The 15,025-nt window shown below is 47.4% G+C and overlaps 1 protein-coding gene across 6 annotated transcripts; it reads right to left on the bottom strand.

Annotated features, from left to right (window-relative positions):
• Positions 1–60: 60 nt before the first annotated feature.
• On the bottom strand, positions 61–14,463 carry AAAS (aladin WD repeat nucleoporin). Of its 6 annotated transcripts, none has more exons than XM_004774620.3 (16): positions 14,162–14,415; positions 13,364–13,491; positions 10,196–10,251; positions 9,788–9,879; positions 9,544–9,590; positions 9,213–9,311; positions 8,789–8,932; positions 2,266–2,386; positions 1,800–1,924; positions 1,542–1,602; positions 1,318–1,408; positions 1,034–1,127; positions 856–923; positions 636–717; positions 449–533; positions 61–314 (listed from the first exon to the last, which is right to left on the bottom strand). In XM_004774620.3, the coding sequence occupies exons 1-16, from the start codon at positions 14,282–14,284 to the stop codon at positions 90–92; spliced, it is 1,641 nt and encodes a 546-aa protein (XP_004774677.1). In that variant the 5' UTR covers positions 14,285–14,415; the 3' UTR covers positions 61–89. The 6 variants fall into 6 exon arrangements, with proteins under 6 accessions (XP_004774677.1, XP_004774676.2, XP_004774682.1 ...); XM_004774619.3 differs by lacking the exon at positions 14,162–14,415 and adding an exon at positions 14,017–14,140; XM_004774625.2 differs by lacking the exon at positions 10,196–10,251 and having other exon boundaries at positions 14,324–14,463.
• Between the last annotated feature and the right edge of the window lie 562 nt (positions 14,464–15,025).

Below are 15,025 nucleotides of genomic sequence, written 5' to 3'. Positions count from 1 at the left end.
CTTTTTTTTTCTTCACTAGACACTAGTGCAACTCCCTGGAGAAAAAGTCTTGTAACGGAGTGGAAAACAACAAAAGAGACTTTTTATTATTAGAAGTGGGAGTGAGGAGAGTGGGACTGGGCAGGCGGTGGCCCTGAGAGAGGGTCCCACGGGGCAGAGGTTGGGGATGTCTCAGTAAAGAGGGGCAAATCATGAGTAGAGCCTCCACCCCCAGCTGGGGGCTCCTGGGTTCGGCCAAGCACCGGGCTAAAACGTGGAAACTGGGCATTAACAAAGTACAGAGGGATGTGGGCAATTCGGCCAGTGGACCAGCACTGCAGAGAAGGAAAGAAAAATCAATCACAGCCAGAGCCTAGGCCCAAAGACCACATGGCAGGGCCATGCAGCAGCCACAGCGCTCAGTTCCTCCACCCTGCTCCCCAAAAGCCCAGCAGCCCTGCCTACTCACCACACTGAGCAGAGCCCCTTTGTTGAAGGAAGGATGGAAAGTGATGAGCTGTGCCTGGGCCCCTGGCTCCCCCTGGATAATGCCACTAGGGGGAGAAGGTGAGCAGGCAAATGGAGACAGGGCAAGTGAAGTAAGATGTGGGCTGGCTAATAGGGAGTTCGGACCTGATGGCCAATGTGGCACTTACCAAGGAAGCAGCTCAAACACGGGGCTGTTTCGAGTGCGAAAAAGGAGGATGACTGGTTTACCATCCTGGACCCGTGGATTTCCTATGAGAAATGGATGGGATAGGAAGGCACCCTGGAAGCAGAATCCCAAGGCAAGCAGAGAACTGTAGCCAGGACACGGAAACCCTCCATGAATGGGAAGAGGGCTGTGGCCTGAGCAAAGTCCTTCCCAACTCTTACCTTTCATGAGCACAGCTAGACGCTCCCCACTGGGGTCCCAGACCATGGAGTGAGCCTCTCCCCCAAGTCTACAAGTCAGAAGAGTTAGCTGGGAAACCTCAGCATGGTCCCTCCCACCTTTTCATAGCTTACCCACTCCCCCCAAATCCCCCCCCCCAGCCCCAGCCATTCAGCTCACCTTTCCTCTCCATCTGGTGTCTGTACTGTTGTCTCAGACAGATCAGCCACAATGGTGGCTGACTTGGCACCTCCAACGTGCCCCTTTCCCTCCCCTGCAAGAAGGGCAGAGGCTCTGAAGTACAGGAAGCGGGCCTCTCACTGGTCCTCTACCTCACATCCATTGTAAGCATCAACACCTCTCGATCTTCCCTTTATCCTTCAGAGTAGCCTATTCTGGAGGGTTCCTGCCTCCCTCTGACTACCCCAGATATTCTGCATCCTGAGTTGCTTCCCCTGACTCACCGCAACGTTCTGGGAATGATAAGGAGTAAATGAGTGGTTCCCCCAATACAGTGAACAGCAGCCGGTTTCCATCTGGGCTCCAGCAGCCAGTCTGGGGTCAGGGAGCAAAAGGCAGGGGAACACTGGTCAGCAGGGGAATGCAGGAAGAAAAGCAGAGGATGTGGGGAGACACGCTTGGGGCACCTGGGACCCGCCTCCCCAGCTGAGTCACGGTCTCCTCTCACCTGACACCGCCCCGATAGAGTAGGCCACCTCTCGCAAGTCCACATCTGGGCCTCCCAGACCCTATGCCGGAGAGAGGCAGGTCAAAACTCGGGACCTCTAGGTTCCAAAACCTGGTCTTCCCTCCCTTTGCCAGTCCCGGTGCCAGGTCAGAGAATGGGAACGGAACAGACGGTTCTGTCTGCTGAAGGTCCAGGAGCCAAGTGCCTTTCTCTAGGTCAGCCTTGCCCTCCCCCTCCCTCTGCCCTCCTCCCACTCACCGAAAGACAGCTGAAGGAGTGGTAGCCAGGACTTTGCTGCCATCTGGAGACCAGAGCAGATTGGTAACCCCACCTCCCCGAAACCAGGGAAGGGGAACACAGGTCTCTGTAGAGACATCCCATACCTAGGACAAAGGGGTCGGGAGTGAGAGAGGAAACTCCAGCATCCCCATCCTATCACACAGGCTGCCTTTACAGTACAAAGACACAAAAAGGAGATGAAGCAGGAGAGGGACTGTTAAAAAAGGAATAGGTTTATATGTACAGTGACAGCAAGCAGGATTTTACATCTGAGGAATCTGAATGGTACTGCTCCTTCCCTGAGTTAAGTTTAACACTAACACTAAATGGACAATTAGTTCTCTCCACCCCACAGGGTATCTTCCACCCCCAGGTAAAGAATGCTCTTGCCTCAAGTCTGAGGAGGAGCTGAGATGACCACAAGAGGGGTTGGGCACCAACTCACCAGAATAGCAGCATCCACGGGTGATGCTGAGAGCAGCCGTCCCCCACTGGGCGCCCAGGCCAAGCTGGTGACAGGTGTGTGCCCAGGGTGAGACAGCACTTGGGCACAACCCGAGGAAGGTCTGCAGGTGGGAAACAGGGTATAAAGTCAGAAGGCAGCAAGAACACCCCCATGTCTCTGTTTCCTTACCTCCTGACAAAACCTCCATATCTCGATGACCCCTCAAATCCAGGTTAGGGGAAATGAGTAAAGGTCATGGAAGTTAAAGAGGGGGGGGGAGGAAGAAAGGGCACAATCACCACCATTAGGTCCATAGATGAAAATGAGTACAAGGGAGGAAGCTTCCACTGTAGGCCTCAAGGAGACACACACTTCCGACCAGCAAGGCTAGATGGCGCCGAGCCAGGGAGAAGTCCCACTCTGCCCCAGACCAGAGCCCTCTCCCCGAAGGACCCTCCAGCCTGGGGTCTGGGACCCTCTGTGATGTTATCTCAGGGTTCCAATCTCTTTTCCAGAGTTATCTGCTTTTCTGCAGAACTCACCCTGTGCTGCAAACCCTATCTTTCTATTTCCCTGTCCGAATTACTCTCTCTCCCTCTGCATGGTTTTCTGCTTGTCACAAAGATGCAGCATGGGGATCGTCGTCCACCACAAGGTTTGCGAACTTCTGACAGCACCCATGTCTCCGTCAGTGCTGTACCCCCAGGGCCACGTCCTTGGCCTGCCAGGTACACGCCACTGCCTGAATGAAGGCCATCCTCTTCCTTTTCCACCGAACAGTAAGTACCTCTAGTGCCAACAGGAGCTCAGACTGCTGATCTACAACTTTTTCTTGAACTTGACAATAAATCATAGTTCTCTTTTGAGGTCCGTTCACAGAGATCCAGCTCATTGTTTTCAGTGGCTGCCCTGTCTCCACGCCCCTGAACTGATTAACCTGAACTAATTCAGCGTGCCTCCACAGATGGACATTTCAGCTATTTGCAATGTTTTATTGTTTCAAACAATGCTGCAGGAAATACTCTATATCCTTATGTATTCGTGTTACTATGTGTTCAGAACTTGGGGGTATAAAAGGCTTGCACTTTTATTCTTTTAAAGATTTTATTTATTTGTGAGAGAGAGCACATGCATGAGAAGGGGGAGCAGCAGACAGAGGGAGAAGCAGGCTCCTTGCAGGGAACCCAATGCAGGACTCCAATGCAGGACTCCATTCCAGGACACTGGGATCACGGCCCCAAGCCTAAAGCAGATGCTTGGCCAACTAAGCCACCCATGCGTCCGTAGGCTTGCACTTTTAAAAACATATATATGCCAACAACAAATTATTTTCTGACAAGTTTGTATCACAATACAGTCTTCTCACCAAGAAAAAAAGCACCCACTTTCCTGGTCTTGCTAGTACTGGATATTATCAAACATTATAATTTTGGGGCACCTGGGTAGCTCGACCCACTGAGCCACTGCCTTCGGCTTGGGTCATGGTCTCCGGGTCCTGGGATGGAGCCCCATATTGGGCTCTTTGCTCAGCGGGGAACCTGCTTCTCTCTCTCTCTCTCTCTGCCTGCCTCTCTGCCTACTTGTGATCTTTCTCTGTCAAATAAATAAAATCTTAAAAAAAATTTTTTTTAAGTAATAAAAAGAACCATTAAAATTTTAATAATAGCATTCTGAATGACTAAAAATTATTATGTATTTTCTTTTTTTGTTGTTAAGAATTTATTTATTTATTTGTTTGTTTATTTATTTATTTGAGATAGAACAAGAGTGAGAACACAAGCAGGGGGAGCAGCAGGCAGAGGGAGAAGCAGGTTCTCCAGCAAGCAGGAAGCCCAACAAGGGGCCCGATCCCAGGACTTTAGGATCATGACCTGAGCTGAAGGCAGCTTCTTACTCAACTGAGCCACCCAGGCACTCCAATATTATGTATTTAAAAAAAAAAAAAAAAAAAAATTCTGTATTTTCTTCTAGTCCTTTTATTTTTACCTTTAGTTCTTTTGTCTGCTTGCAATTTATTTGTATTGAAAAAGTGTGAAGCAAGGACTACCTTTATTATTTCCTAAATGGACAGCCAATTATCCCAACCTTTATTATTTCCTAAATGGATAGCCAATTATCCCAACACTACTAAAAGTTTTTAAAAAATCTAAACTTGGGGCGCCTGGGTGGCTCAGTGGGTTAAGCCACTGCCTTCGGCTCAGGTCATGATCCAAGGGTCCTGGGATCAAGTCCAGCCAGAGATCTGGCTCTCTGCTCAGCAGGGAGCCTGCTTCCCTCTCTCTCTCTCTGCCTGCCTCTCTGCCTACTTGTGATTTCTCTCTGTCAAATAGATAAATAAAATCTTTAAAAAAAAAAAATCTAAACTTCATTGCAATGAAAAAGCCACATTTCTCATATATTAAATTCTCATATATTCTTAGATCTGTTCCTGAATGTTACACAGCTATGCTGATCTGTTTGTCTATCCTCATGCCAATTACTTTGCATTACTGTAACTTCCTAAGATATTTAATACTTGGTAGGGCAAATCTCCCCCTTATATTCTTCCTATTCAAAATTCTCTTGGCAATTGTTCCATATTTACTCTTTAATAAAAACTCTGATTATCATTTTGCCCAGTTCAGAAAACAAAACGCAGCAAAATTCTGGTTCCCAGTCCACTTAATTGGACATTTCTAGGATGATACACCTTCCTGTCCAGGCATACAGTGTATCTCTCCATTTAGTCAGCTCTTGCTTAATGTTCTTCCACAACTTCCTCCAAATGTCTAGTAGGTTAAATAAATTTAACGATTCATTCCCAGTGATTTTGGTAACTGCACACATTGTAAGCAGAATATTTTTTTCCATTTCAAGTTCTCAGTGATGACTGTAGGTATAAAAGGAAAATATTACACTTTTGGTTTCCTGGATCTAGTCACCTTACTACATTTAATTAGATCAAATAGGATTTCTTAGCGGAGTCACTTGTTTTATCTAGATATGAAATCATATCTTCAAAGAAGAATAATTTTCCCTTTGTTTTCAAGACTTCACCTTTTTTCTTGTCTGACTGCACTCACTAGAATCTCTAAAAATAATGTTGATTAATAACAGTGATAATGGCAAAAAAATAAAAAATAAAAAAACAGTGATAACGGCTGGCTCAGTAGGTAGATCATGCAATACTTGATCTTGGGGTTGTGAGTTTAAGTCCTGTATTGAACACAAGATTACTTAAAAAAATAAAATCTTTTTTTTTTAAGATTTTATTTATTTATTTGACAGATACAAATCACAAGTAGGCAGAGAAGCAGGCAGAGAGAGAGAGAGAGAAGGAAGCAGGCTCCCTGCTGAGCAGAGAGCCCCATGTGGGGCTGGATCCCTGAACCCTGGAATCACGGCCTGAGTCAAAGGCAGAGGCTTTAACCCATTGAGCCACCCAGGCGCCCCTAAAAAAATAAAATCTTAAATGAAAATAAAAAGAGGGGGGTGCCTGGGTGGCTCAGTGGGTTAAGCCTCTGCCTTCAGCTCGGGTCTGATCCCCTGCATCAGGCTCTCTCCTCCATGGGGAGCCTGCTTCCTCCTCTCTGCCTGCCTACTTGTGATCTCTCTGTCAAATAAATAAATAAAATCTTTAAATAGTAAATAAATAAATAAAATAAAAAGGGAGCGCCTAGGTAGCTCAGTCATTAAGCATCTGCCTTCCTCTAGGGTATGATCCCAGGGTCCTGGGATCCAGCCCTGTGTCAGGGTCCCTACTCAGCAGGAGGCCTGCTTCTCCCTCTCCCACTCCCCCTGCCTGTGTTACCTCTCTCGCTGTGTCTGTCAAACAAATAATGAAAATCTTTTAGAAATATAAATACAAATAGGGGTACCTGGGTGGCTCAGTGTGGTTAAGCCTCTGCCTTAGGCTCAGATCATGATGCCAGAGTCCCAAGATTGAGCCACGCATCAGGTTCCCTGCTCAGCGGGGAGTCTGCTTTCCCCTCTCCCTCTGCTGCTCCCCCTGCTTGTGTTCTCTCTCTCTGTCAAATAAATAAATAAAATATTTAAAAATAAAATACTGTCTTTCTGATACTACTTATTGCCAGGTTTAGGTTTTAGGGTTGAGCTTTATAAAAATAAACCGGGATGCATTCTGGGACAGGAGGAGGACATCAATGGAAAAACTGGTGAATAAGGCGCCTGGGTGGCTCAGTGGGTTAAAGCCTCTGCCTTCGGCTCAGGTCATGATCCCAGGGTCCTGGGATCGAGCCCCAAATAGAGCTCTCTGCTCCGCAGGGAGCCTGCTTCCTCCCCTCTCTCTCTGCTTGCCTCTCTGCCTACTTGTGATCTCTGTCAAATAAATAAATAAAATCTTTAAAAAAAGAAAAAAGAAAAACTGGTGAAATCTGAAGAAGTCTGAGTTTAGTTAAGAACGTATAAACATCAGTTTCTTAGTGTTGACAACTGTCACGTGGTAACATAAGATGTTAACAGTGCGTGAAACAGGGGTGCCTAGGTGGCTCAGCTGGTTAAGTGTCTGCCTTCAGCTCAGGTCATGACCCCAGGATCCTGGGATTGAGTACTGCATCAGGCTCTGGGCTCAGTGGGAGTCTGCTTTTCCCTCTCCCTCTGCCCCTGGGTTCATGTGCCCGCCTGCTCTCACTCTCTTGTTCACGCTCTCTCAAGTGAATGTATTTTTAAAAATCTAAAAAAAAAAAAATGGTGAAACTGGGTGATGGATATTCAAAACTCTCTGTACTATCTTTGCAGCTATTCAAAAAATCTAAAATTATGCCAATATAAATTTTATTAAAAGAAAAAAAACAGGAGCATGATTTCCAAAAATTTCTAAGTTTTCCTGTGATCTGGTCTAATTCAAATAACGTGGAGGGGAGCCTGGATCACTCGGTCAGTAGAGCATGTGACTATAATCTCAGGGGTCATGAGTTCAAGCCCCACTATGGGCTGGGCATGGAGCCTACTTCAAAAACAAACAAACAGAGATGCCTGGGTAGCTCGGTCAGTTAAGAATCTACCTTTGGCTCAGGTCATGATCCCAGGGTCCTGGGATCAATTCCCGCATTGGGCTCCCCGCTCAGAAGGGAGCCTTCTTCTCCCTCTACTCCCTCTTCTTGTGCTCTCTCGGACACAAAAATTAATAAAATCTTAAAAAATAAAAAACACACACATACAACATAGAGGTTATCTTTTCTTTGAAATCAGATAGAACCATGTATGCATGGCATTTTATTTTATTTTTTTAGTGACAGAGCTCATCTGTTTTAATTTCTTACACAATCCACTCTGGTTACAAATTTTGGTAGAGAATCAAATATTTACTTTGGGGCACCTGGGTGGCTCAGTTGGTGGTAACCTGCCTTCCGATCAGGTCATGATCCTGAAGCCTGGGACTGAGTCCCACAACAGGCTCCCTGCTCCCCGGGGAGTCTCCTTCTCCTTCTGACCCTCCCCACTCTTTGGCACTTTCTCTCTCTGTCTCATTCTCTAAAATAAATAAAATCCTTTAAAAAAATTTTCCTTTAGATTTTCAATGTGATGGTCTAACTTATACGTGATATTTTGTAATAATTCTTCTAATTTCTTCCATATCTTCCATATTCCTTGCCATTCTTAAAAATACTGTACTCTGATTTTCTCTTTTACCCTAATAAGGCTGGCCATAAGGTTTTCTTCTTTACTCATAATTTAAAGGACCAGTTTCTGGGGTGCCTGGGTGGCTAAGTCATTGAGTGTCTGCCTTCAGCTTGGGTCATGGTCCTGGGGTCCTTGGATCGAGCCCCATGTCAGACTCCCTTTTCAGTGAAGAGCCTGCTTCTCCCACTCCCTCTCCCCCTCCTTGTATTCCCTCTCTCGCTATCTCTCCCAATGGATAAAATCTTTAAAAAATAAAATAAAATAAAAATAAAGGACCAGGGGTGCCTGGGTGGCTCAGTGGGTTAAGCTTCTGCCTTCAGCTCACGTCATGGTCCCAGGGTCTTGGGATCGAGCCCCGCATCGGGCTCTCTGCTCGGCAGAGAGCCTGCTTCCCCCTCTCTCTCTGCCTGCCTCTCTGCCTACTTGTGATCTCTCTCACTCTGTCAAATAAATAAATAAAATCTTTAAAAATAATAAATAGTAAAGGACCAGTTTCTGATTTAATATTTACTTAGTTCTCATGAGGATTCTTTTTCCAATTTCCTTGATTTCAACTTATGCCTATATAAATTCCCACCCCTACTGCCTTTAAACCTACATCTGACAGTCCTCTGAAAAAAGCAGTCTTTCTACTCCATGACCATGTATATATATATATATATACACACACACACATATATATATATACACACACTCCCCACAATTCCAGAAGCTCCTAGTTCTGTCCCTTCCTCTAGAGTCCAGCATTCTCAGCAGCTCAACACTGACTGTAGGTCTGCTTCTCCCACCGCCCTGGAAAGTGCTTTGAAGATAAAGAACTTCCAGACCTCCTCACCACCCCTCACTGCTAATATGGGCGCAAGCCTCCGGCCAAGGGAAGACAGAGGCTGCTAGGACTCACCGGGTAGACAGAGAGGTGGGGTCCAGGGTCCAGATGAGAATGCAGGTCTGGCAGGCCACAGCCAGGACAGAGGCACTAAGGGGCTTCCAGGCCAGGGCTGCCACGTTTCGCTGCAGCCGGTGCTTCAGGGACGGGACTGTAGTGCTGTGGTGAAAGTTACGGGACTGAGTCAAAGCAGGAACACTACAGCTCAGGGAACCAGAGTTCAGTTGAGGAGGGAAAGGCAAGAGAAGGAAGCTGACCACCCAGAGCACAGGGGTATCGTGGGACAGAAGGATAAGATAAAGATTAGATCTGGAAACAGGAAACATTATAGAGTTCAGGCCCAGGAACCTACAGGAGCCCTGGAACCAAGGTTGGAGAGGAAGGAGACTGACTTACGGAGACCGAAGAGTTGGAGCCCATCCAGTAGGAGTCCACGTACCTGCTGGCATTATACACACGGATCGAGTCATCTAGCAGGGCCACTGCGAACTTGTTGGTGTGAGGATGCCAGGCAAAGACCCGCAAGCAGCAGCTGGACCTGGGCCAGAGAAAGCATGAGGGGCCTGAACCCATCCCCCAGCCCAGAGGCTCAGATTCCCTTTCACGTGAGGACATTACTATTTTTCACCTTTTTGTGGGGGGGGTGGAATAAGAATGTGGGTAATAGGAAAGGGGTGGAAGGGGTGTGTGGCTTGACTTCCCTCTCCCACTGAGAAGTTCCAAGGTTCAGGATTTCTTTCCCACAAAAGCCTCAGAGCTTGTACACTCACCAGTTTGTGACTTGGGCAAATTCAGCAATCAGATCTTCACTCCTAAGCTATGAGAACAAAGTGGACAGAGGATGCTCTGGGACAAAAGAAGCTTATTCCCTTGACTTCCCACAGGAGAGCTGGACTATTCCCACCCTCTGCAGTCTTTCTTCCCACCCCACCCTGAACTTAAGGGATGGAAAATGGAAGAGGGCAGGAATAGGGGAGCAGCAGCCAGACAGCCAGGGGAAGAAGCCCGACTTACCGACAGATGGGGGAACAGGGACCCGTGGAGGGAGGAGGCCCATCGACAGAGTGCCAGGGCCCAGCTGGACGCCGTCTTCACCCACTCAAACACTGTGGGGTTGAGGAAGCAGCTCTGATTAAACCATTCACAGGACTGTCATTGGGCACCCTTGGATAAGGAATGAGCAAGGAAAGGACAAGCATTCCCCAGGGTCTTCCACCCAACCCATACTTGGGACACCCACTCAGGATATGTGACATAGGCAGAGAGGAGAAAAGAAGACGGCACCAGAATAGACAACCGGGACAGGAAAAAGAATGCTAAAGGGAAGGGGACTGGACCAAGAGGTATTGAGATGGACTGGGAAGAATATGAGAGGAGATGCCAACCATAAAACCAGAGAAGTCAGGAGGGAAAAGTATTTACCTTCCTCCTCTGAGTTCGCAATTTCATTCAGCACCCCAAAAAGGCCCATATCACGCCTGAGGAGAGGAAGCTGGGAGTCAGATTACTCTGACCCCTTTGGTCTCCCTCTACAAGTTATACTTACTAAAAATAAGAGCACTTAGGGGTGCCTGGCTGGCTCAGTTGGTGGAGTGAGTCTCTTAACCTCTGGGTTCTGAGTTCAGGCCCCACAGTGGGTGTAGAGATCACTTAAAAATAAAAAATTCAGGGACACCTGGGTGGCTCAGTCAATTAAGCAGCTGCCTTTGGCTTGAGTCATGATCCCAGCGTCCTGGAATCGAGACCCACATCAGGCTCCTTGCTCAGCGGGAAGCCTGCTTCTCCCTCTGCCTCTGCCTGCCACTCTGCCTGTGCTCTCTCTTCCTCTCTCTCTCTCTGAAAAATAAATTAATAAATAAAATCTTTAAAAAAAAATAAGTGAATAAAATCTTTGGGGTGCCTGGGTGGCTCAGCTTGTTAACTACCTGACTCTTGATTTCAGTTCAGGTCTTGATCTCAGGGTCGTGAGTTCAAGCCCCTTAAATGGGCTCCATGCTGGCTATGAAGCCTTCTTAAAATAATACAACATAACAAAAGTCTTAAAAAAGGTGGGGGGGCACCTGGGTGGCTCAGTGGGTTAAGTCTCTGCCTTCAACTCAGGTCATGATCCCCGGGTCCTGGGATCGAGCCTCGCATCAGGCTCTCTGCTCAGCAGGGAGCCTGCTTCCCCCTCTCTCTCTGCCTACTCGTGATCTCTCTCTGTCAAATAAATAAATAAAAATCTTTGAAAATAAAAAAAAAATTTAAAAAAAGAAGCACTCACATTTAATGAGTGCCAAGTATGTGCCATGCAATTTATTTATCATCCTTTCATTTACTTATCACACGAATCTGAATGGCATTCTGCTCATTTTACCAACAAGGCAACTAGCCTCAGAGATCTTTCAGGGCTTGGTGAGCAGGTCAGGAGATGAAGGCCTGCCCTAAGACCGTGAATGGAAAGCCACTGGAAGATTTTTGTTTTTTTTTCAAGTAATCTCTACACCCAACATGGGTTCAAACTCATGACCGAGATCAACAGTCATGCTGTACTGATTGAGCCAGCCTGGTGCCCCACCATGGAATGATTTTAAGCAGAGGAATAAACTGACCACACCAGTATTTTAAATATTTATTTATTTGAGGGAGAAAGAGAGCGAGAGAAGCAAGCAAGCACGGGCATGTGTGTTGCCAGTTGGGGGAGGGACAGAAAGAGAAAACCTTCAAGCAGACTCTCCACTGACCACAGAGCCTGAAGCGGACTCCATCTCATGACCTGAGCAGAAACCCAGAGTTGGACACTCAACCAACTGAGCCACCCAGGCGTGCCCCCACACCCCACACACACATTGGCATTTTAGAATGATCAATCTGGCTACAAATTAGAGGGGCACAAAAATGGAGAGGAGAAGACGGGTTAAGAGGCTACTTCAGGATCTGGGAAAAAGGCCAAAGTGCCCTGAACCAACAGGGCTGGAGAAAGCAGACAGATTTGAGAGGCTGAAGAAGTAGAATGAATGGGGCACCTGGGTGGCTCAGTGGGGTAAGCCGCTGCCTTCGGCTCAGGTCATGATCTCAGGGTCCTGGGATCCAGTCCCGCATTGGGCTCTCTACTCGGCAGGGAGTCTGCTTCTCTCTCTCTCTCTCTCTCTCTGCCTTCCTCTCTGTCTACTTGTGATCTCTCTCTGTCAAATAAATAAATAAATAAAATCTTTAAAAAAAAAGTAGGATGAACAGAATTTGAGGGCTAACTAGACATTAGTAAGAGTAACACCAAGGGAAATGCCTACATAATAATTACAGAAGCTAATACTGCCCATGGTTTGCCAAGGCCGGGCTAGAAGTTTTGCACGTATTATCTAAACCAGCCGCTATCACAACCCTACAAAATAGCTATTGTTAACAACCACATTTTTAGATCAGAGAAGAGAGGCATGAAGAGGTTGATATTATCAATATGACCTCAGTAGGAAGTAGCAGCATCGGGATTCAACCTGTCTGCCTCAGAGCCTACACTCAAGCCACCTGCTCCCAAATGAGTAGTAAGGCCATTCCTTGAGACAAACAACACAAGGTAGAAGCAGGTTTGGAAAGAAAAATGAAGACACTGGCTTTGAACATACTGAGTGAGTGAAAGCTTGAAGAAGAGCCAAGTGAGGGTACCTGGCAGACAAGGGAACACCCAGGTCTGAACTTTTGAGTCCAGCCCAGGAAACCACCCCTTCAGGGACATCAGAAAGAGGTGGGACAGAAAAGGCAGAGAACCAGCAGCTGAAGAGGTAGGCAGTGGGAAAGAGCCTGGGACTGAATAACCTATCAAACAATAAATGGCTGCTTAACTTCACTCACACAAAGATATCCAAATTAAATGGTACTATGATAACAAATTAAATGGTATTATGACAACAAATATCTAAATCTGGTAGCATGTGTGGGACTGTAAATATGTAGAATTTCAATGGAGGACTATTTGGCAACAGCTCACAAAATTACAAATGGACATACCCTTTGAAGCCTCCTACTAGATTTGTAGGAATTTATCCTACACGTGACAGTGATAATAACTAACCCTTGAAGGTCTTAATATGTGCCAGGCACTGTTCTCTGAGTGCTTTATATCCATTAATTCATGACATCATCACTACAACCTTGTAAAATCAGTCCTGTTTTACAGATGGGGAAAGTGAGGGACCAAGTGATTAAGTAACTTTCCCAAGATCACACAGTTATAGAGTGACACAGCCAGGAATGGAATCCAGGCAGTACGGCTCCACTCCAAAACGTGCTAAATGAATGACCTAAATATGAGATTATTCACTGCAACATTATCCCTAACCTTGCTGAGCTTCAGGTAAAGGCTCAGAAAGTGCTAAAGACACGAAAAGGGGGTAGGGAGTAGGCTCACTTAAACCAGAAAGCAAGGCAAATCACTGGAGTTGAAATGAACTTCTGTCAACTTAGGTTTTCCAATAAGGACTGCTAATTTGTTATAATGAATGATATACAGGACTGAGCTAGACAGAGCCTGGGAGCCCAAGGCAGGGGGAAGGTGACCCCAGCTTCTCCAGGATCTGCAGACCATGGTCCAGGAGACCCTTTGCCACGTCTCACCATATGTTGATGCATCTCTTCCACACTTGCTCCCGGTGATGGATGAAGGCAGTTCTTGTGCCATGGTCCAGCCTCCCAGGGGTCTTCAGGGGATCCTTCGTCAGGTTCAGGACAGGAAGATTGATCCACTATAGGCCAGAAGTGAGAGGTGTGACAATCAATCAATCTCTTCCCCAGATCTCTGCTGAACTCCTTGCCATCTCCGAACCGCAGCTGGGCTAGGAATAAGAGGCTCCAGAGACCTGTTTCCCATCCCATAAACCTAATCCTTGTGGGAAAGCGAAACAGAGCTTAACTCCCTTATCTGTAAAACCGGCATAGTTCATACGGTTGCTGTGATTATTAGATCTTATAACATGTGTGAGGCACACCTGATTCAGTCTCTTTCTTACATAGCAAACGCTCAATAAATAGTTGTTTCTCTCCCTTTTCTTTCACAGGAACTCCGTGGTTAAAAAAAAAAAAAAAAAAAAAAAAACACTCCAGATTGTGCCTTCCCAGCTCTCCCAGATACTGTCCTCAACTTTTCAATAGTTCTCCTACACCCTCATATCCCTTGAATTCTCCCTTATTCTCTCCATTCCCTCTAGGGCCGCCCCACAGCTCCTCAACATCCCTCACCCTCCAATCCCAACCCTAAAATACATTCCAACCCTTCTAGTCTCAAGTCTGGGCCAGGCTGCTTCCTTGGCCAGGCGGAGAACCGCAACCCCCGCCCGGCTGCTGGGCCTCAGGTCCCCCATTTTCCCGGGCCCCGCCCCCATGCCTGTCGGTCCCCTCCCTCCTCGCTCCGGCCACCTGGCCCCGGAAGTCGGGAGGCGGACTCTCATAGCTATTGCCTGTCGCCAACTCGTTATTGTGCTCGTATAGGGTGACTTGACCCCTAGGCGGCGGCGGAGGGAACAATCCCAGGGAGCACATCTTGCCGGTCTCGAGGCCGTCTGGAATCGGTGAACTCACGGATCGCGCTTCCCTAACTCTTAGTTCCCGGGCTAGATTCGGATCCGTACGGGTAGCCGTGTGGGACAAACGGCGCTGCAAAATTCAACGGAAGTGAGGGGAAGAGTAACGCAGAACACGAACGCGTGCGCAGTCCCGGGACAGACTTCCAGAGTGTCCTCGCGCGCCGCTTGGTGGCCGGAGGGGGAGCGGCGCGAGCTTGTCCGCGGAGTCAGCCCCTAGTTAAGGGTCAGAGTGGGTGGGTGGGTGTGTGTGTGTGGTGTCAGGGTGGGCGTATGGAGAGGGTCAGGGTGGGCGTGTGTGTGTGTTTTCCGTGAGACTGTGTGTGTGTGTGTGTGTGTGTGTGTGTTTTCCTGAGACTGTGTGTGTGTTTTCCGTGAGACTGCTTCCCCCCCAATTCCGAATTCCGCAACACAGTTTCCCACTCACCCTCTAAATGCTTGGAAAGCCCCAAATTAGCCACGTTCAAGGAAGTATCTAATTAAACCCTCCCAGGACTGTGGATCATCCGGAGGAAAACTCGGACTGTCTGGGGCAGCTGGCTGGGAAGCTGAGGGAAAAGCCTCCGGGAGGAATAAAGTCAGGAGAGACCTTGGGAGTGAGAGGGATGTGCCAACCAAAACCTCAGGCCCCAGGGGTTACCAGTGGAGGGCGAGTGAGTTGGAAAACAGTGACGTTTCCTGAGCACCTATTATAAAGTAC

The sequence above is a fragment of the Mustela putorius genome, unplaced genomic scaffold (genome assembly GCF_011764305.1).
Source record: "Mustela putorius furo isolate JIRA1106 unplaced genomic scaffold, ASM1176430v1.1 tig00537227_pilon_pilon_pilon, whole genome shotgun sequence".
NCBI lineage: Eukaryota > Metazoa > Chordata > Mammalia > Carnivora > Mustelidae > Mustela > Mustela putorius.
The sequence above is the reverse complement of the archived record's forward strand: the minus strand, read 5'-3'. Positions and strand labels throughout refer to the sequence as shown.